Source organism: Aotus nancymaae, unplaced genomic scaffold, assembly GCF_030222135.1.
Source record: "Aotus nancymaae isolate 86718 unplaced genomic scaffold, 86718_ANA_hifiasm-v0.15.2.pri h1tg000057l, whole genome shotgun sequence".
Classification (NCBI taxonomy): domain Eukaryota; kingdom Metazoa; phylum Chordata; class Mammalia; order Primates; family Aotidae; genus Aotus; species Aotus nancymaae.
The window spans coordinates 72,882,123-72,905,898 of record NW_026988471.1 but is presented as its reverse complement, the minus strand read 5'-3'; the positions used below and the strand labels follow the sequence as shown (position 1 = coordinate 72,905,898).

The 23,776-nt window shown below is 36.7% G+C and overlaps 1 protein-coding gene across 13 annotated transcripts in view; it reads right to left on the bottom strand.

Moving 5' to 3' along the window:
* ALMS1 (ALMS1 centrosome and basal body associated protein) overlaps nucleotides 1–23,776 on the bottom strand; it is a 246,366-nt gene that overhangs the window by 121,158 nt on the left and 101,432 nt on the right. For all 13 annotated transcript variants that reach the window (XR_010337974.1, XR_010337975.1, XR_010337976.1 and 10 more), the window contains one exon: nucleotides 7,914–8,155. Coding sequence is in view for 8 of the 13 variants with exons in the window: in XM_064364240.1 (XP_064220310.1) it covers nucleotides 7,914–8,155 (242 nt within the window). In the remaining 5 variants the exon portion in view is untranslated. The remainder of the gene's footprint in view (nucleotides 1–7,913; nucleotides 8,156–23,776) is intronic.

Sequence of the window (23,776 nt, the reverse complement as noted above, 5' to 3'; positions counted from 1 at the left end):
ACAGCTCAGCACAGAGAGAGACTCCATTTCTTTGGGAGAAAGTAAAGGAAGGGAACACGAGTCTCTACCTAGTAACCCAGAGAATTCTTCTGGACCTTATCAAAGACTTCTGATATGGTTTGTCTCCGAGTCCCCACTCAAATCTCATCTCAAATTGTAATCTCCACATGTCAAGGCAGAGACCTGGTAGGAGGTGACTACATTATAGGGGTGGTTCTCCCACATTGTTCTCATGATAGTGAGGGAGTTCTCATGAGATCTTGATGGTTTAAAAGTGGCAGTTTCCCCTGTGCTCTCTCTCTCCTGCTGCCATGTAAGACATGTCTTGTTTCCCCTTCACTTTCTGCCATGACTGTAAGTTTCCTGAGACCTTCTCAGCCATGTGGAACTGTGAGTCAATTAAACCTCTTTTATTTGTAAATTAGCCAGTCTCAGGAAGTATCTCTAAAGCAATGTGAAAAGGAACTAATACAAAGAATTGGTACCAGAAGTGGGGTACTACTATAATCTGAAAAAGCTGAAACAACTCGGTAACTGGGTAACAGGCAGAGGTTGGAACAGTTTGGAGGGCTTAGAGGAAGACAGGAAGATGTGGGAAGGTCTGGAACATCCAAAAGGCTTACAGAATGGGCTCTGACCAAAATGCTGACAGTAATATGGACAATGAAGTCCAGGTTAAGGTGGTCTCAGATGGAGATGAGAAACTTGTTGGGAACAGAATGGGCTCTGACCAAAATGCTGACAGTAATATGGACAATGAAGTCCAGGTTAAGGTGGTCTCAGATGGAGATGAGAAACTTGTTGGGAACTGGAGTAAAGGTCACTCTTGCTATGCATTAGTAAAGAGACTGGCAGCATTTTGCCCCCGCCCTAGAGATCTATGGAACACTGAACTTGAAAGAGATGATTCAGGGCATCTGGCGGGAGAAATTTCTGAACAGCAAAGCATTCAAAAGGTGACCTGGCTTATTGTGAAAGCATTCAGTCATGTATATTCACAAAGAGAGAGTCTGAAATTGGAACGTAGGTTTAAAAGGGAAGCAGAACATGAAGGTTTGGAAAATTTGCAGCCTGACTATGTGGTAGAAAAGAAAAACTCATTCAAGGTATTCAAGCTGGCTGCGGAAGTTTGCGTAAGTAATGAGGAGCCAAATGTTAACAGCCAAGATAATGGGGAAAGTGTCTCCAGGGCAGTCCAGAGATCTTAACTGGAGTCCCTTCCATCACAGGCCGGAAGGACTAGGAGGGAAATATGGTTTTGTGGGCCAGGTCCATGACCTAGCTTCTCTGTGCAGCCTTGGGACTTGGGGCCCTGTGTCCCAGCTGCTCCAGTTCCAACTGTGGCTAAAAGGGAACAAGGTACAGCTCAGGACATTGCTTCAGAGGATGCAAGCACCAAGCATGGGCAGCTTCCACGTGGTGTTGGGCCTACAGGTGTGAAGAAGACAAGAGTTGAGCTTTGGGAGCATCCACCTAGATTTCAGAGGATACATGAATGCCTGGATGTCCAGGCAGAAGTCTGCTGCAGGGGCAGAGCCCTTATGGAGAACCTCTACTAGGGCAATGCAGAGTGGTAATATGGGGTTGGAGCCCCCATTAACAGTCCCTACTTGGGCACTGCCTAGTGGAGTTGTGAGAAGAGGGCCATCATCCTAAAGACCCCAGAATGGTAGATCCACCAAAAGCTTGCACTGTGCACCTGGAAAAGCCACAGGCACTCAACACCAGCTCATGACAGTAGCTGTGGGGACTGTATCCTGCAAAGCCACAGGGGTGGAGCTGCCCAAGGCTGTGGGAGCCCATCCCTTGCATCAGCGTGCCCTGGATGTATAACATGGAGTCAAAGGAAATTCTGGAGCTTTGAGATTTAAAGATTTAATGACTGCTCAGCCAGGTTTCCAACTGGAATGGGGCCTATAACCCCTTTGTTTTAGCCAACTTATCTCATTTGGAATGGGAACATTTGCCCAGTGCTTTTACCTCCACTGTACCTTGGAAGTAACTAACTTGTTTTCTTATTTTACACGTTCATAGGCAGAAGGGACCTACCTGCCCTGTCTCAGATAAGATTTTGAACTTGAACTTTTGGGTTAACGCTAGAATGAGTTAGGACTCTGGGGGACTGTTGGGAAGGCACGATTGGTTTTCAAACGTGAAAAGGACATGAGATTTGGGAGGGGACAGGAGAGGAATAATATGGTTTGGCTCTGTGTCCCCACCCAACTCTCATCTCAAATTATAATCCCCACATGTTGAGGGAGGGAACTGGTGGGAAGTGACCAGAGCATGGAGGGCAGTTTCTCTCATGCTGTTCTTGTAATACTGAGAGAATTCTCATGAGATCTTGATGGTTTTAACGTGGCATTTTTCCCTGAGCCCCCTCTCTCTCCTGCCACCATGTAAGATGTGTCTTGCTTTCCCTTCACCTTCTGCCATGACTTTAAGTTTCCTCAGGCCTACCCAGCCATGCAGACCTGAGTCAATTAAACCCCCTTTCTTTATAAATTACCCAGTCTCAGGTAGCATACTTACAGTAGTTTGAAAATGGACAAATACAACCTCCAAAGTGGTACCTCTATGAGTGTGCAAGAGCCACAGTGTTACTAGGTTTGAGGTGTCCCCTAATGGAGATATAGCTACAGTGATAAAAAACTCAGACCACAACACCCAACTTCCTTTGAATTTCTGGAAAGCATTCCCAAGAAGGATGGGTATAAACAAAGTCAGAGTGTGAAGACTACAATAAGTACCTAATTCTTCAATGCTCAGACACCAACAAACATCCACAAGCTTTAAGACCATCAATGAAAACATGACCTCACCAAACATGACACTAGAAACCAATCCTGGAGAAACAGAGATATGGAATCTTTCAGACAAATAAATCAAAACATCTCTTTCGGCTGGGGGCAGTGGCTCATGCCTGTAATGCCAGCACTTTGGGAGGCCAAGGCGGGTGGATTACTTGAGGTCAGGCGTTCAAGACCAGCCTGGCCAACATGGTGAAACCTCATCTCTAATAAAAATATAAAAATTAGCTGGGCATGGTGGCAGATGCCTGTAGTCCCAGATACTCAAAAGGCTGAGGCAGGAGAATTGCTTGAACCCAGGGAGTGGAGGCTGCAGTGAGCCGAGATTGTGCCACTGTACTCCAGCCTTGGCGACAGAGTGAGACTCTGTTAAAAAAAAAATCTCTTTTGAGAAAACTCAAAGGAATTCAAGATAACAGAGGAAGAACTCAGAATCCTGTAAGATAAATTTAACAAAAAGACTGAAATAACTAAAAAGAATCAAGCAGAAAAATTGGAATAGAAAAATACACTTAACAGACTGAAGAATGCATCAGACTCTTAACAGCAAAATTGATTAAACACAAGAAAACCATCAATGAGCTTGAAGACAGGCTATTTAAAAATACAGTCGGAGGAGACAAAAGAAAAAAGGGAATAAAAAAGAATAAAGCATGCCTACAGGATCTGGAAAATAGCCTCAAAAGGGCAAATCTAAAATAAAAAATAAAAAGCACTAGACTCCTCTCAAAAGCAGTAGATTCCTCCTTTCAAAAGACATACAGTGGTTGAATGAATGCATAAAAAAACAAGACCCAACAATCTATTCCCTACGAGAAACACAATTAACCTAAAAGACCACAAATAGACTAAAAATAAAGGGATGGAAAAAGATATCCCACACAAATAGAAACCAAAAGACAGGAAGAATAGCTATACTAATATCAGACAAAATAGACATTAAGACAAAAATTATGGCCGGGCGTGGTGGCTAATGCCTATAATCCAGCACTTTGGGAGGCCGAGGTGGGTGGATCATGAGGTCAGAAGTTTGAGACCAGCCTGGCCAACATGGTGAAACCCCATCTCCAGTAAAAATACAAAAATTAGCCAGGCGTTTCTTGGCGGGTGCCTGTAATCTGGCTACTCAGGAGGCTGAGGTAGGAGAATCACTTGAACCTGGGAGGCAGAGGTTGTAGTGAGCCAAGACCATGCCACTGCACTCCAGCCTGGGCAACAGAGCAAGATCCTGTCCCAAAAAAAAAAAATTATAAAAACATTATATAATGATAAAGTGATCAATTCAGCAAGAGGATATAACAATTGTAAACATATATGCACCCAACACTGGAGTACCCAGATATATAAAGCAAGTATTTTTAGAGCTAAAGAGAGGGAGAGAACCAAATACAATAATAGCTGTAATCTTCAATACCCCACCTTCAGCATTGGACAGATCATCTAGACAGAAAATCAAGAAAGATACATCAAATGGACCTAACAGATATTTACAGAACATTTCATCCAATGGCTGCAGAATACACATTCTTCTCAGCACATGGATCATTCTCAAGGATAGGCCGTATTTTAGGCCACAAAACAAGTCTTAAAATTCAAAAATCAATGCAATTATATCAAGTCATTTCTCTGATCACAATGGAATAAAACTAGAAATCAATAACAAGAGGAACTTTGGAAAACTATAAAATGAATGGAAATGAAACAATATGACCAGTGGGTGAATAAAGAAATCAAGAAATAAATTTATAAATTGAAACAAATGATAATGGAAACAGAACATACCAAAACCTATGGGATACAGCAAAAGCAATACTAAGAAGAAAGTTTTTAGGTATAAGCATCTACATGATAAAAAAAAAAAAATAGAAAAACTTCAAATAAACAACCTAATAATGTATGTTAATAAACTAGAAAACAAAATCCATAATTAGTAAAAGAAAAAACATAAAGATCAGAGCAGAAATAAATGAAATTGAAATGAGAAAAACAAGACAAAAGATGAAACAAAAGTTTGTTTGTTGAAAAGATAAACAAAATCAACAAACCTTTAGCCAGACTAAGAAAAACAGAGGGAAGACTCATGTAAACAAACTCAGAGATTAAAAAAAAAAAAGAGAGCTAAATTACAACCTATACCACAGAAATTTAAAGAATGATGAGACACTACTGTGAACAACTTTGTACCAATGAATTGAAAAAGCTAGAAAAAAATGGACAAATTCTTAGAAACGTGGAACATATCAACCAGGAAGAAATCCAAAATCTAAAGAGACCAGTAACAAGGTCAAGTAACAGTATAAAAACGTTCCTATTTCTCCATATCCTCTCCAGCATGTTGTCTCCAGATATTTTAATAATCGCCATTCTAACTGGCATGAGATGGTATCTCAATGTGGTTCTGATTTGCATTTCTCTAATGACCAGTGATGATGAACATTTTTTCATTGTTGGCCTCATGTATGTCTTCTTTTATAAAGTGTCTGTTCATGTCTTTTGCCCACTTTTGAATGGGCTTGTTTTTTTCTTGTAAATCTGTTTTAGTTCTTTGTAGATTCTGGATATTAGCCCTTTGTCAGATGGGTAGCTTGCAAAAATTTTTTCCCATTCTGTTGGTTGCTGGTTCATTCTAATGATTGTTCCTCTTGATGGGCAGAAGCTCTTAAGTTTAATTAGATCCCATTTGTCTATTTTGGCTTTTGTTGCCATTGCTTTTGGTGTTTCAGTCACGAAGTCTTTGCCTATTCCTATGTCCTGAATGGTGTTGCCTATGTTTTTTTCTAACCATGTGCAGAAAGCTGAAACTGGACCCATTCCTTACAAAACTTAACCCCTGATGGATTAAAGATTTAAACATCAGGTTACTTTTAAAAAGAAGCATAATTATCACATAGAGGTATTAATTTCTATCATTGGGCATGGCAAAGTGACCTCTAAGAAAGTCCAGTGCTAGAAATTAATAAAAAATGACCTCAACCCTATATATACAAGTGTGGTAAAGTCTGAGACAACTTAGGAATATTTGTACCACTCTGTCAGGCAAAAAACAAACAAAAAAACAAAAGAAAGAAAGAAAGGAAAAAAAAGCTGTAGCCTCCACTTCTATTTGGTCATTGCTGCAGTTATCGTTAGAATACTGATTTATTAATTTTCTTTCTCCATCAGTGTATATAAAATTTGATGGCAATGGCTGAATTTGCCATGCAGTTCACAGGTTGGAGAAAATTAACAGCAATGATTGGACAAAATTATAATGGACTCATAGCAGAAACAGCTATCACATGGATATGGATCTGAGACAAATAAGAAGTTTTTGAAGTTCTCAGAAACTTTGTTTGGATGCAGTAGTCTTAAAGTTACTTTGGACTGCCTGTGTAGGGGAAGAAGTAAATACACAGCAAATAATGGCTGCTTCCAGGAAAGGAAAAAAGGGCTGGAGAGAGGTAGAGGGACTTATTAATTTAAAGTAATGGGTAAGCAGTCATGTATTTAACATACTATTCTTTGTACCTTAAAATAATGTTTTGTGCCCAAAAAAAAACACCTCATAAATTTTTACTTTTCATCCACAGTATTGAAAATAATACTGTATTAGTAAAGCAAATATTCTTTGATAAAAAATTTATATGACCCATAAATCACTGTCTCTATACCTTGATCCATTTGATGACAGTAGAGGTTTAAAATATGCTTTTATAGCTGTTTCTTCGCTTGTGTTTCTGCCACCACCATTAGCATACCACACCCTAGGATAGCTATTGACCCATTAGCCTGAGTCTCAGAAAGAAGTATCTGAAACAGACCCAAACCATTTCTGTAGCTTACAGCCAGCCCAGCCAAAGTCCAATTGACACATAAGCCTGTAAGTAAGAAAAACAAATGTTTACTGTTATAAACTATGGAGATTTTACAGGCTGTTATACTGTATCACTGTGGCAATAGGTAACCAACACATAAAGGTGTTGTGATAATTTATTAAACTTTATATATATATATATATATATATTTTGGTATGCTTTAGTTTCATAAGAAAAATGTTCAAGAATGATAACCATCTTAATATATAAATGTACTTACTTCAATGCAATTTCAATGCTGACTCAAAGAATTTTCTTTATGTTTAGGTATATTTCATCTATATGTGTAGATAGGCAAGTTTTTTGTGTAAGTAGAGAAACTTAAAATGTACTTAGCCCAGATTTGTCTAAAACAGTAAATATTTTAAAAATTAGTAAAGTTTCCATCTTCATTTGGGGAAGAATGGAAACTAACTTGTTAATTTTCCTGCTACTTACCCAAAAAAGAAAATAATTTACAATTTGCTGTAATTCTAAACGTTGTATATAAAAGTACTATCAAAATATCACTGAAACTATAGCACATAAAACACTCTAAATGTTGACATTACGGTAGAGACTGCTAGCTGTTCACCAAAATCCATTTCTTTTGAATTTTGGAAAACACAGCTAAACTACATTCCTGGCCAGTGGAAAGTGATTTGGGTTACTACCAGACCTGGCCTGTAAACACCTCCTATGTGTGCTCCTCCATGCTTTTTGTTTCTTCCAGTTGACCATGAAGGTAAATCCAATATAACTTTGGGTTATGTATTTTAAAGACAACAGAGCAAGCAGTCAACCTGGGTCTCTGCTGATTGCTTTATAAGCAAGAGAAAAACTGCTATCGTGTTTGCACTAACATATGTTTATGCATCTATTTGTTATAGTATATACATACTCTCTCTATATACATAGTATATAACATTACTATAATACAAGATAATTTATCTGCCCACTTAAAAGCAGACCTCAATTACTTTCAAGCTGTTATGAACTACTTGTATTTTTACTGCAAATATGACGAGGCAAAAGTAAGTTTTAACCACAAACAGCATAAGTTCTATAGGTTAACTCTGCTAGAAATTAAGATAAAAATATAATAAATCATATTCTGTTGACAGCTATGTAAATAAAAGACAGATATAATCATAGAGCCCCTAATTCTTAAATTAAAATTAGGTTTTCTGACTAGAAAGACACAATCACTTCTAAGATAATTACACAAAAGAGTGGTCTAACAACCTAAAATGTAATCATATTCTCTTACCATCTGTTCCACAAGAAAAAGTAACCTGTTGGACTGAAGATGATGAAGCAAACTTGACAGAAGCTTTGCGTAGTTTCTGGTTACTGGGCTCTGTAATTTCATGTCCACAATCTTCGGGATTAATAAGAATCTCAGATGAAAATAGGGTCTTTTCTGGACTTTCTGTTGTTATCTGAGTGACTGCATCAGATGACAATTTTTCAGAGAAAGCAGAAAGTGGAGTCTTTTTCTTCTCTGGTAATCTGACCAAAAAAAACAAAGAATATAGCAGGTTATATTCTTGGCCGATTAGAAACTGAAATCTCTTTCCAAAAGTGGTTTCAAGGAATATTTTAGTAGCTATAGGAGTATTTTGTGGACACATCAATGACAAATGTTGTTACGGTAAAATTTCTGCAATACCCTTTATTTGGTTTCATACAGTGTTACCACGTGTGTTTACTTTTATCTGAAAACTTACTTTTAATTTAGAATGTAAATGCTATTTTTCAGCTGAATTAAAAATATATTTTTTCAAATTACTGGATGTCCACTATAAATTAGGGACTGTACTACATGCACACAGTATACAAAGATAAACAAGAAACAGAACGTTCCGTCAAGAAGTTCTGGGAGAACCAGGAGTTTTCAAGGTTGTAGTTGTATCTTGAGATCATAGAGAATTAATATTAAAAGAATGGAGCAAGTAAATAATTGAATACATAAATAATTGGAAAGAAGAAACAAATTTTGCTTTAAGAAGAAGTCCAAATAACAGATGTAGATACCTCCCACCAAAGGAGGTTAAGCCTAATCTTCCTCTCCTCCTTTGTGTATGTGCTGAACTGAGTGTCTGGATTTCAAAAAACAGACTATAAGAAGGGACAAATGTACTTATTTTCATGGTGGAGACATCTAGCAAGCACTGCCTTATCCAAGTGATCAGTTAGCATCACCAGTGATGATGTGGATACCACATATGCAACCTAGGCAATACCATTCCAGAAACAGGAACCAGCCAAGATTTCATGATGAAGACACCAAAAGCAATTGCAATAAAAGCAAAAACTGAAAATGGGACCTAACTAAACATAAGAGCTTCTGCATAGCAAAAGAAAAATTATCAACAGAGTAAACACACAAATACAGAATAGGAGAAAATATTTGCAAGCTATGCATCTGACAAAGGTCTAGTATCCAGCATTTCTAAGGAACTTAGTGGGCAAAGGAAATGAACAGATGCCCTTCCAAAGAAGATACATATGTGGCTACCAAGCCTATGGAAAAAACTTAACATCACTGATTAGATAAATGCAAATTAAAACCACAATGAGATACCATTTCACATCAATCAGAATGGCTATTATTAAAAAGTCAAAAAATAACAGATGCTATCAAGGTTGCAGAGAAAAGGGAACGCTTATACACTGTCTGTGAGTGTAAATTAGTTTGACCATTGTAGAAACCAGTGTGGCAATTCCTCAGAGCAAAAACACAGAACTAGCATTTGATTCAGCAATCCATTGCTGCGTACGTACCCAAAGAAACATAAATCATTCTACCATAAAGATACATGCACACAAATGTTCACTACAGAACTATTCACAAGAACAAAGACGTGAATCAACCTAAATGCCCATAAATGACAGACTGAATAAAGAAAATGTGGTACATTTATACCACAGAATATTATGCAGCCATAAGAAAGAGTAAGATCATGTCTTTTACAGAACATAGACAGAGTTTGAAGTCATTGTCCTTACCAAACTAATGCAGGAACAGAAAACCAAATACTGCATCTTCATATTTATAAGTGGGAGCTAAATGATGAGAACTCATGGACACAAAAAGGGGAACAACGGACACTGGGGCCTACCTGAGCATGGAGGGAGGAGGGAGAGGAGCAGAAAAAAAATAACTACTGGGTACCAGGCTTAGTACCTGGGTGATGACATATCTGTAAAACAACCCGGCATGACATGAGTTTACCTACAGAACAAACCTGAACATGTACCCCTGAACCTAATATAAAAGTTCTAAAATAAAAAATAGGCCTGGTGTGGTGGCTCATGCCTATAATCCTAGTACTTTGGGAGGCCAAGGCGAGTGGATCACCTGAGGTCAGGAATTCGAGACCAGCCTGGCCAATATGGTGAAAGCCGTCTCTACTAATAATACAAAAATTAGCCGGGTGTGGTGGCGCACACCTGTAATCAGGAGACTGAAGCAGGAGAATCACCTAAACCCAGGAGGCGGGGCTGCAGTCAGCTGGGATCACGCCATTTAACTCCAATCTGGGAGATAAGAGCGAAACTCCGTTTTCAAAAAAATAAAAATTAAAAATAAAACAAAAAATAAAATTTAAAAAATGATGCTAACAACAGGAGAAGCTAGGAGAGAAGTATTAGGAACTCTATTATATGTATCTTTTCTGTAACTCTAAAATTACTTGAAAATAAGGCCAGGCACAGTGGCTCATACCTGTGATCCCAGTACTTTGGGAGGCTGAGACAGGGGATCACTTGAGTCCAGGAGTTAGAGAAAACCCTGGGCAATGCAGTAAGACCCTGTCTCTATAAAACATAAAAAAGTTAGCCAGGCACAGTGGCACACACCTATAGTCCCAATGACTCAGGAGGGTGACGCAGGGGGATTGCTTGAGCCCAAGACTCCGAGGCAGCAGTGAGTAACTGCACCACTGCACTCCAGAGTCTGGGTGACAGGGCAAGACCTCATCTCTTAAAAAAGAGAACAAATAAAACTTTCAAAAAAAATCACTTGAAAATAAAGTTTCAAGAAAAGAGAATAACGTATTGTAGTAGAGTAATACCTAGAATATATCACAAAAGTAGAACTTTAGAGTCTTTACCATATACCTACCATTCACTAATTGAAAAAGACAATTATGGAAAAAGAAAAAAAATAGGTCAATCTCCCTTATGAACATAAATGCAAAAATCCTAAACAGGAAAAAGAAAAAAAAATAGGTCAATCTCCCTTATGAACATAAATGCAAAAATCCTAAACATAATGTTAGACAACAAAATGTAGTGCATGTGTGTGTATGCTGTGTGCTTGCTCTCATTTTACACACACACACGTTTGTGTGTAGTTGAATCTCTACCATGATAGTTTACCCCAGGAATGCAAGGTGAGTAAACATTTTTTAAAAAATCAATCAATGTGATTCACCACCTCAGCAGAATAAAGGAGAAACACACATGACCACATCAGTATAGGCAGAGACAGCATTTAATAAAACTCAGTAATTATGCATGATAAAAATTCACAGCAAAGAGAAACCACAAAAAACCTTAAAGCAATCATCGTATTTAATAGTAAAACATTGAGAACATATTGCCTGTGACATTAGGAATAATAGAAGGATGCCAACTCTTACCACTGCTATTCAGTATTTTAGTAAGGGTATTAAATGGTATTAGCAGTAAGGCAGGAAAAAAGAAAAGGTATGGATAACAAAGGAAAAAATACTTTTCATATTTGATATAACTGTGTACATTGAAAAATCCAAAAGAATCTACATATAACTTATAAGAATATAATTAAATTTTTAGAAAAGTTGCCAGATGCAAGATGAAATTTTTTAAAGTCCTTTCGATTTTTCTGTATCATAGAAATTATAAAATTAAAATATAAAATATATGTCACAAAAATAGTACCAAAAATATCAAATACCTCATAAAGTATAATAAAAGATGCAAGAACTCTACAGGGAATACCATTAATATAGTATAGAGAGAAGAGTGATCCAAATGGGCCTTCCGTTTCCAAGTAGGATGTAGTAGGGTAGTTACGATGTAGTAGGTAGCCATATACCATCACTCCTACTTTAACAAACGAAATGAATAAATTATAAAAATCACATTCTTTAAAAAGTCTTAGAGCTACAGAAGCAATGAGGAAATATTTCTAACTAATATGCTAGACAGAGGTATTTGGTGATTCTAGGCAAAGGCTTGGTGTAGGTAGACATAATCTAGTGACAGAGAAATCACTGAGCTTTTGATGAACATGTAGGCTGTCACAATGGTGTGACATGATGCAATCTAGTAGAATACCCATCTGATTTCCCCCACAAGACATTTCCTGATTGTTGAGGTGGTATGGGAGGCTGGGGGCTGAGCCAGAGTAACACACTGAAATCTCATTCACACTATAAGTGGCCAAGTCACACCAGATGGAGAGGCCTGGGACAAACACACATCAGCTCTCCTCCTTAAAACATTTGCCAGATGTTGTACCTGCTTAAGGCAGGAGGCTTAATAACAAATGCTTGAGGGAGAGAACTTTCAAAGGTAAGGAATTAAAAGACTCACCAGACTCTCAGTCAAAAGTCAGAAGAGCCAACCCCAAAAAAGGGGCTGAGTCAGAAAAACAGTAAAATTATTTGCAAGAGTACTAATAAAATGAATTTCCCTTGAGAAAGTGTAACTGCAACAAATACATGACTGGTGTTCCCCTTATATTTACCATATTCAAAAGCTGTGAGGGCAGAGAGTAGAAAGAGTTGAATTCAAATATCTGAAAGCCTGAACTGAGTTCTTCCAGTTTTGGATTATTGAAAAACCAAAGACCTGTCAGGCTTAAAGCAAATTTTCTTTGCTATTATGAACAGTGCTATGATGAACACTGATTATATGTATTTTTTTCAGAATGATTTCTTTTGTTTTGGGTATATACCCAGTAATGGGACTGCTGAGTTGAATAGTAGGTCTGTTTTAAGCTCTTTAAAGAATCTCCAGTTTTCCCCAGTGGCTGAACTAATTTATGTTCCCACCAACAGGGTACAAGCCTTCCCTTTCCTCTACAACCTCACCAACATCTTTTGTTTCATTTTTTAACTTTTTATTAATACTTATTCCGACAAAAGTGAGATGGTAACTTATTGTGGTTTTGATTTGCACTTTTTGAATGATTTGTGACGTGGAACATTTTTTCATATACTTGTTGGCTGCATATACATTTTCTTTTGAGAAATGTCTGTTCATGTCTTTTGCCCATTTTTTAAAATAGCGTTGTGTGTTTTTTGCTTGTTGAACTGCTTAAGTTCCTTACAGATTCTGGATATTAGACCTCTGCTGGATGCACAGTTTGCAAATATTTTGTCCCATTCTGTAGACTGTTCATGTACTCTGCTGATGGTTTCTTTTGCTGTGCAGAAGGTTTTTTATTACTGACTCAATTTCAGAACCCGTTACTGGTCTGTTCATGATTTCCTTTTCTTCCTGGCTCAATCTTGGGAGGTTGTATTATTTCCAGGAATTTATCCATTTCTTCTAGGTTTTCTAGTTTGTATGCGAATAAGTGTTCATAATAGTCTCTGAGCTTTTTCATGTGTTTGTGTATTTCTGTGGAATCAGTGATAATGTCACCTTCATCATTTCTGATTGTACTTATTTTGCCTTCTTTTTTTTTTTTTTGAGACGGAGTTTCGCTCATTACCCAGGCTGGAGTGCAATGGCGCGATCTCGGCTCACCGCAACCTCCGCCTCCTGGGTTCAGGCAATTCTCCTGCCTCAGCCTCCTGAGTAGCTGGGATTACAGGCACGCGCCACCATGCCCAGCTAATTTTTTGTATTAGTAGAGACGGGGTTTCACCATATTGACCAGGATGGTCTCGATCTCTTGACCTCGTGATCCACCCGCCTCGGCCTACCAAAGTGCTGGGATTACAGGCTTGAGCCACCACACCCGGCCATGCCTTCCTTTTTTCTTAAACAATTTAGTTAGTGGTCTGTCAATCTTGTTTACTCTTTGGAAGAACCAACTTTTGGTTTAGTTGGCATTTTGTATGGATTTTTGCAACTTAATTTCATTTAGGTTAGCTCTAATTGTGGTTATTTATTTTCTTCTGTTAGTTTTGGGATTGGCTTGCTCTTGTTTTGTATGGATTTTTGCAACTTAATTTCATTTAGGTTAGCTCTAATTGTGGTTATTTATTTTCTTCTGTTAGTTTTGGGCTTGGCTTGCTCTTGTCTAGTCCCTCTAGGTGCAAATATCCTTAATCTCTATTATTCTCTTATTTACAATAATCAACACACAAAACATTATGTAACATATGAAGCAGGAACAAAATGACCAAAAATTGACAGAAGAAAAATTGATTTACAGGGGATTTAGCTACTAGTTAGCACAAAAGGACTTCAAAGTGACTATTAATATATTGAGAGCAAAAGATAAAAGAAAGTAGACAAAACATGGAAAAATCTCAACAGAAAATTACAATCTATTAAAAAAAGAAATCAATATTTCAGAATTAAAAAATACATTATCTGAAATCTGATTCAATGGTAGCAGAAGCAAATAGACACTATGGAAAAACTAATTCGTAAATACAGAAAGTCCACAGAAAACTACCAAACAGAAAAAGAATAAACAGATGACAGCATAAGAAACTCATGGGGGCACAGTCATATAATCCAATATATGTGTATTTTACTCCTAGGAGAAGGGAGAAGAGTACAGAAACAATATTTATGAGTTAATGGGTAAGAATTTTCCAAAACAGGCAAAAGACTTAATCTACTAAGTTACAGCTCAGGGAACACAAAGGAATACAAAGAAAAACCAACTCTTGGGGTATCACAGCCAAAATGCTGAAAGTCAAAGCTGCAAAAATAAGAATGACACTTGATCTTTCAACAAAGACAGTAGCTCTTTAAAATGCTGAAATAAAAACTTATAATTCTATAATCAACTGCAATACATTTTTTTAAATTAAACAAATAATAACTAAGATATCCCTGGAAGACCTCAGGAAATACCAAAGGAAATTTTTTAGGCTGAAGGAAAATGAATCAATATAGTATAGAAGTGCTAGAAAGAATGTACAACACTTAAAGGGTGTGTGTGTGTGTTTGTGTAAATATATATATGTACATATGCATACACCCTTGTGTATATATACATATTTTATGTTGTTTTATATTTCATATATATATATGGAAAAGAATGTTGTTTGTTCAAAGCAACAATAATGTCTTATGGGATTTATAACATGTAGAACAGAAATATATGACAACAAAAGCACATATAGCAGGAGTGGGTAAATAGAGTTCAACTATCATAAGATATTTCGTTGGTCATAAAGTGGAAAAAGTACTAATTTAAGGTAAACTGTAAAGTCAAGGAAGTATATTATAATCTCTAGAATAACCACTAAAAGACAGAAAAAAAAGTAAAACAAGCCAACAGAGGAAATAACATACAATAAAAACAATTAATCTAAAATAAAAAAGGACAAAGAAAGCAAATAGCAACATCAACTAGCTCAATAATTATATTAAATGTCAATGAAACAAATATCCCAGTTAAAGACAAAGATTAACAGACAAGATTAAAAATGAATAACATTCAACTATATGATACTGACAAGTGATGCACTTTACTGTAAAGTCATAGGTTGAAATCAAAAGGATATAAAAGATATATCAATCATAAATAAAAAATAAGCTTCCTATTCTCTTTCCCCTCTCCTGTGTTTTTATTCTCCCTTTCCTTTATCTTTCCCTTTCTAACAGTTCAATCTTAAAACCATTAGGTGGACAGAACAAGGTGAGAATCTGTAGCAAAGTGACAATGGCCCAGAGCAAGGTATCAAAATCTCTCAGACCACAGTGCAATCAAATTAGAACTCAGGAATGAGAAACTCACTCAAAACTGCACAACTACATGGAAACTGAACAACCTGCTCCTGAATGACTACTAGGTAAATAACGAAATTAAGGCAGAAATGAAGTTGTTCTTTGAAACCAATGAGAACAAAGACACAACGTATCAGAATCTCTGGAACGCATTTAAAGCAGTATGTAGAGGGAAATTTATAGCACTAAATGCCTACAAGAGAAAGCAGGAAAGATCCAAAATTGACACCCTAACATCACAATGAAAAGAACTAGAGAAGCAAGAGCAAACAAATTCAAAAGCTAGCAGAAGACAAGAAATTAGATCAGAGCAGAACTGAAGAAGATACAGACACAAAAAACTCTTCAAAAAAAAAAAAAAAAAAATCAATGAATCCAGGAGCTGATTTTTTGAAAAGATTAACAAAATAGACCACGAGCCAGATTAATAAAGAAGAAAAGAGAGAAGAATCAAATAGATGCAATAAAAAATGATAAAGGGGATATCACCACTGATTCCACAGAAATACAAACTACTATCAGAGAATACTATAAACACCTCTACGCAAATCAACTGGAAAATCTAGAAGAAAAGGATAAATTCCTGGACACTTACACCCTCCTAACACTAAACCAGGAAGAAGTCAAATCCCTGAATAGACCAATAACAATTTCTGAAATTGAGGCAGGAATTAATAGCCTACCAACCAAAAAAAGTCCAGGAACAGATGGATTCACAACCAAATTCTACCAGAGATACAAAGAGGAGCTGGTACCATTCCTCCTGAAAATATTCCACACGAGAGAAAAGGAGGGACTCCTCCCTAACCCGTTTTATGAGGCCAGCATCATCCTAATACCAAAACCTGGCAAAGACACAACAAAAAAGGAAAATTTCAGGCCAATATCCCTGATGAACATCAATGCAAAAATCCTCAATAAAATACTGGCAAACTGAATCCAGCAGCACATCAAAAAGCCTATCCACTACAATCCAGTTGGCTGCATCCCTGGGATGCAAGACTGGTTCAACATACGCAAATCTGTAAGTGTAATCCATCACATAAACAGAACCAATGACAAAAACCATGATTATCTCCATAGATGTAGAAAGGCCTTCAACAAAATTCAACAGCCCTTCATGCTAAAAACATTCAATAAACTAGGTATTAATGGAACATATCACAGAATAATAAGGGCTATTTATGACGAACCCACAGCCAATATCATACTGAATGGCCAAACATTCCCTTTGAAAACCGGCACAAGACAAGGATGCCCTCCCACACCACTCCTATTCAACATAGTACTGGAAGTTTTGGCCAGGTCAATCAGGCAAGAGAAAGAAAGGGTATTCAATTAGGAAAAGAGGAAGTCAAATTGTCTCTGTTTGCAGATGACATGATTGTGTATTTAGAAGACCCATCGTCTCAGCCCCAAATCTCCTTAAGCCGATAAGCAACTTCAGCAAAGTCGCAGGATACAAAATCAGTGTGCAAAAAATAACAAGAATTCTTATACACCAATAACAGAGAGCCAAATCATCAGCGAACTTATGATTCAAATACAAATACAAATACAACTTATGAGGAAGGTAAGACCTCTTGAAGGAGAACTACAAACCTCTGCTCAAGGAAATTAGAGATGACACAAACAAATGGAAAAACATTCCATGCTCACGGATACGCAGAATCAATATCATGTATATGGCCATAGTGCTCAAAGAAATTTACAGATTTAATCCTCTCCCATCAAGCTACCATCGACTTTCTTCACAAAATTGGAAAAAAAACACCTTAAATTTCATATGAAACCAAGAAAGAGCCCACATGGCCAAGACAATCCTAAGCAAAAAGAACAAAGCTGGATGTATCACACTACCTGACTTCAAACTATACTACAAGGCTACAGTAACAAAAACAGCATAGTACTGGTACCAAAACAGATATATAGACCAATGGAACAGAACAGAGGCTTCAGAAATAACACCACACATCTACAACCATCAGATCTTTGACAAACCATATGATCCTTTACAGGAAATGAGAAAATGTAAAATGAAAGTGATTGTGCAGCAGGTGAACAACTTATTCCCAAATAACTAAGGAGAAAGAGAAGTTCCTTGTACCATATTTACACCTTTTCTATAACTTTGTGATTGTTCCCCTCCCCACAAAATATCCCAAACAAGATCTATAGGAAAAACAGAAAACACACAAACATAACTAGAGATATATGCTGTTTTCAAATGCTGATTAAACAAGCTGAATTAAAAATTCAGTGAAGATGACAATTTCAACAATACAGTTGATCAACTGGACCAATGTAATTCAATTAACATGATACAACATATCAACAGAATGAAGGGCAAAAACCACACGATCATTTCAATTGATGCTGAGAAAACATTTCTTAAAATTCAACATCTCTTTGTGATAAAAACCCTCAAAAAAATGGGTAAACAGAGCACATACCTCAACATAGTAAAAGCCATATACGACAGACCCACAGCTAGTATCATACCGAATGGGGAAGAAACTGAAAACCTTTCCTCTAAGATATGGAACATGACATGGATGTCTACTTTCAACACTCTTATTCCACAAAGTACTGGAAGTCCTAGCAAGAACAATCAGACAAGAGAAAGATAGAAAGGGCTTCCAAATTGGAAAGGAAGAAGTCAAATTATCCTTGTTTGCAGATGATACAATCTTTTTGAAAAAACCTAGAGCCTCCACACAAAAAACTATTTCAATCAATAAATTCAGTAAAGTTGCAGGATACAAAATCAACATACAAAAATCAGTTTGCATTTCTATATGTCAACAGTGAATAACATGAAAAAGAAATTTAAAAACTAATCCCATTTACAATAGCTACACGTAAAATCAAATACCCAGCAATTAACCAAAGAAGTCAAAGATTTCTATAAAGGAAACTATACAACTTTGAAAGAAATTGAAGAGGACACCAAAAAAATGGAAAAATATTCCATGTTCATGAATTAGAAAGATAAATATTGTTAAAATGTCCATACAACCCAAAGCAAAACGGGTACTCCACTGAATATGTATTCAATGCAATCTCTATTAAAATACCAATGACATTCTTCAAATAGAAAAAAATCCTAAAATTTACATGGAACCACAAAAGACCCAGAACAGCCAGAGTTATCCTAAGCAAAAACAATGAAACTGGAAGAATCACAATACCTGACTTCAAATTATACTACAATGCTATAATAACCAAAACATCATGGTACTTACTAGCTTAAAAACAGACACATAAACCAATGAAACAGAACAGAGAACTGAGAAACAAATCCACACACCTACAGTGAACTCATTTTTGACAAAGGTGCCAAAAACATACACCAAGGAAAAGACAGTCTCTTCAATAAATGGCACTGGGGAAACTGGGTATCTAAATGCAGAAGAATGAAGCTAGACCTCTATCTTTCGCCATATACAAAAATCAAATCAAAATGAATTAAAAACCGAAATCTAAGACCTCAAACCATGAAACTACTACAAAAAAACACAGGGGAAAGTTTTTAGGATATTGGTCTGGGCAAAAATTTCTTGAGCAATATGCCACAAGCACAGGCAACTAAAGCGAAAATGGACAAATGGGATCACATCAAATTAAAAAGCTTCTTTACAACAAAGGATATAAACAGTAAAGTGAAGAGACAACCCACAAAATGGCAGAAAATAAAAATCTGCAAACTACCCATCTCACAAGGGATTAATAACCAGAATATATAAAGAGCTCAAACAACTCAACTGGAAAAAAATCTAATAATCTGATCAAAACACTAAAACTAAAAACTACAATGAGGTATCACCTCACCCCAGTTAAAATGTCTTACATGTCCAAGAGACAGGCAATAACAAATGCTGGCAAAGATGTGGAAAAAAGGGAACCTTTGTATACTGTTGCTGGGAATGTAAATTAGTGCAATCATTAAGGAGAATAGATTGGAGACTCCTTTAAAAAACTAAAAACTAAGTTACCATATGATTCAGCAATCCTACTGTTGCGTATATACCCCAAAAAAGGAAATCAGTATATGGAAGACTGATTTTGCTACTCAAAAGTAATCTGCAGATTCAGTGCAATCCCATGTTTGCTGCAGCACTGTTTATGGTAAGCTAAGATATGGAAGCAACCTATGTGCCCATTAACAGATAAATAGATAAGAAAATATGGTACATATACACAGTGGAGTACTATTCAGACATAGAAAAGGATGAGATCCAGTCATTTACAACAATACAGACAGAAGTGGAGATCATTATGTTAAATGGAATAAGCCAGGCACAAAAAGACAAACACTGCATGTTCTCACTTATTTGTGGGATCTAAAAATCCAAACAATTGAACTCATGGAAATAGAGAGTAGAAGGATGGTTACCAGAGGCTGGGAAGGGTAGTGAGGGGTTTGGGAAGAGACTGGGATAGTTAATGGGTACAAAAAATAAAATAAAATGAATAAGAACTATTATATGATAACACAACAGGGTAACTATAGTCAATAATAACTGTACATTTGAAGATAACCTGGAGAGTGTAATTGGATTGTTTGCAACTCAATGGATAAATGCTTGAGGGGATAGATACCCTATTCTTCACGATATGCTTATTTCACACTGCACGCCTGTATCAAACCATCTCATGAACCCCATAAACAAATACACCTACTACGTACCAACAAAAATTACGGAAGAAATTTCTACAGCCACCCTAATCTTTAGCAATCACCACCCAGAGCAGTTAATAGCCACCCACATCAAGATAAGACCACCACCAGCAAAAAGTAAGTCACTGAAGGTTCAAATGATCGTTAGCATTTTTAGGCAATAAGAATTTTTAAATTAACGCTATTTAGACATAATGCTATTATACACTTAAGAGTACAGTATAGTGTAAACATAACTTGTATATGCACTGGGAAACCAAAAAATTCATGTGACCTGCTTTATTGCAGTGGTCTGGAACTGAACCTGCAATATATCTGAGGTATACCTATAAACCTTTAGGCTTAAAAAGCTCAGCAAATGCCTAACAAGATGTACCAAAGAAATCTATAACTAAAAAAAAAAACCAAGACATTATATTCAAAAGACACATGCACACACTTTTACGGCAGGACAATTTGCAACTGCAAAGACATAAAACCCTAAGTACCCATCAACCAACAAGTAGAGAAAGAAAATGTTGTATGTATACACCATGGAATACTACTCGGCCATAGAAAAGAATGAAATAACATCTTTTGCATCAACTTGGATGGAACTGGAGGCCATTATTCTAAGAGAAGTAACTCAGGAATGGAAAACCAAATATTGTATGTTCTCACTTATAAGTGGTAGCTAAACTATGAAGACGCAAAAGCATAAGAATGATATAACAGACTTTGGGGACTGAATGGGGAGGTTGAAGGGGGCTGAGGGACAAAATACTACATAGTGGGTAAAGTGTGTATACTACTTGAGTGATGGGTGCACTAAAATCTCAGAAATCACCACTAAAGAACTTATCCATGTAACCAAAAACCACCTTTACCCCAAAAACTACTGAAATAAGAAAAGTACTGCCAATCCAATCACGTGATCCATTTAAAAATCAATTAACTGGACTTGATCAAAAGGGAAAAACCCCTGTTCTTTGAAAGACTTTGTTAAGAGGACAAGAAGACAAGTCACATACTCTGAGGAGATATTTGCAAATAACATATCCAGAAAAGACTCGTATCCAGAGTATATTAAGAGCTCTCGAAATTCACCAATAAAAAGCAAACAACCCTGTTTAAAAAGGACTTCACCAAACAGGATGGTAAATAAGCTCTTGAAAAGGTGTTCATAATAATTAGCGATTATGGAAGGACATGCAAATTAAAACTATGTTGAAATATCACTGTACAACTATAAAAATGGCTAAAATATTTTGACAACTTACACATTGGTGAGGGTATGGAGTAACCAGAATGTTCACCCACTGCCAGTGGGAATGCAAAATGATACAGCCACTCTGAAAAACTAGTATTAGTTCAGCTCTGAATAATTCTTACAAAGTTAAATATACACATACATAATTCAGGAATCCTCTTCCTTAGTACTTACTGCAGAGAAACACAAACCTGTATATAAATGTTTACAGCAGTTCTAATTTTAATGGCCCCAAATTAGAAACAATTCAAATATCCTTTAAGGAGTGAATGGATAAACAAATTGTGGTAATCTGTACAATGGAACTGTAATATAAAAGAGCAACAAAAAGGCACTACCAACGCACACAAGATGGATGTGTCAAATGCATTTTGCAAAGCAAAAAAGGTCAGATCCAAAAGACTGTTACATATTTTATGATTCCATTTGTGTGACATTCTAGAAAGGCAAAACTCTAGGGAAAAAAAACAGACCAGGGACTGCCAGGAGCAAGGGGTCAGGGGAAAGACTGTCTCTAAAGGAATGGCATGGGGGAATTTTCGGAATGATGGAACTGTTCATATGAAACTGTGGCAATGGACAGAACTGTAAAGCACAGAAAATGATGTTTATAAGTATGTACTTTATATATATATATATTTTATTGCACTTTAAATATGTACATTTTTAAAAGTCAACCAGGATATGAAGCAAAGACGGAATGCAGAATGTGATTAATGAATCTAACTACATTATAAATGAATCACGTATTCACACTGAAGAGTATGGGGAAGAGAGATGCTGACTTAAACTTTAGCAAACAGCATTTTTGTCTAGATATTTTAATGACAAATTCAAAACTGCAAATAAACACTGTACTCTAGTTGCAGAATTTGTTTTTCATGTGGGTATGGGCTAGGAATTCTGAAACTGCTTTATTTATATCCTAGAGTAAATACAGATAATGAGAGCCAGTTTTATCGCTATTAGAGACAGAAGTTACAAGTAAAGAAAGGGGAAAGGAAGAATCAACCCTGTAGATCTGTACTGGAGTCAGAGGTATCAGTACGGACTCATGATTTAACACACATACACACAACATTAAAAGATACAGCTATGAGTATACACATAAGTTATCATATCTACTATATTTCTTAGCTTTATTCACTGAGAAACGCTACACACAGTGACATCCCAGCACCAATGAGCATGCCAGGTACTTACATCTTGCTTTCTAAATACTATTCTCCTTCCTCCCTTGACAGAAAAGGTTTTTTGGCTGGGCGTGGTAATCTCAGCATTTTAAGAGGCTGAGGAGGGCAGATCACTTGAGGTCAGGAGTTCAAGACCAGCTTGGCTAACATGGTGAAACCCCATCTCTACTAAAAATACAGAAAATTAGCTGGGTGTGGTGGCGCACACCTGTAATCCTAGCTTCTCAGGAGGCTGAGGCAGGACAATCACGTGAACCCAGGAGGTGGAGGTTGCAGGGGGCAGAGATCGCACCACTGAACTCCAGCCTGGGAGACAGAGCAAAACACTGCCTCAAAACAAAACAAAACAAAACAAAACAAACAAAAAACAGAGGGTATTTTAATCAAACAGTTGATTCTGGGTCTGGGGTACAGTACAGAAGCCAACCTGAAAGTGCTCTAAATAGCTAAAACAAGAATTTGAGCAACAAAAAAGTAATAGTATATTATAAATGAATCACCTACTCATGCTGAAGGATGAGTAGGTGATTCATTTATAATACAGTTATAATCCAAAGGATGAAATAAACACTCATGAGTCTACACTAATACAAATAAATAACCTAGGGTGGAATAAATGAGGGAAGAACAATTCTCCTTACAGAAGAATTCAAAATAACAAATGTAGAAGAGATGAAAGACATAAAAGAATTAAAACACCAGAGTAATAACTGCTATAGCCAAGACCCACTCATGAATGCTAAAATTACTAGTCAACGTTTAAACAGGTTATTTGTGTAGTCTAACAAAATATCCCTCAAAAGTTTGGTATCTCCAAAGGAAAAACAGTAACTTTACAGTGGAGAATCCCAGCAGATACCACTTTAGCCAAGTAAGCAAGGTTAACATCACCAGTAATGTATATCAACATAATGTGCTCTCCATTGTGACGTATTGAGAATGCATAACGCTAGTCTAAACTTGAAGCATCAAACAATGCTAAATTGAAGAAGCTTCTTGAAAATAACTGATTAGCACTCTTCAAAGTGTCATGGTCACGAAAGACAAGGAAAGACTGGGAAAGTGCCACAGATTGGAGGAGCCTAAGACGTGACAAC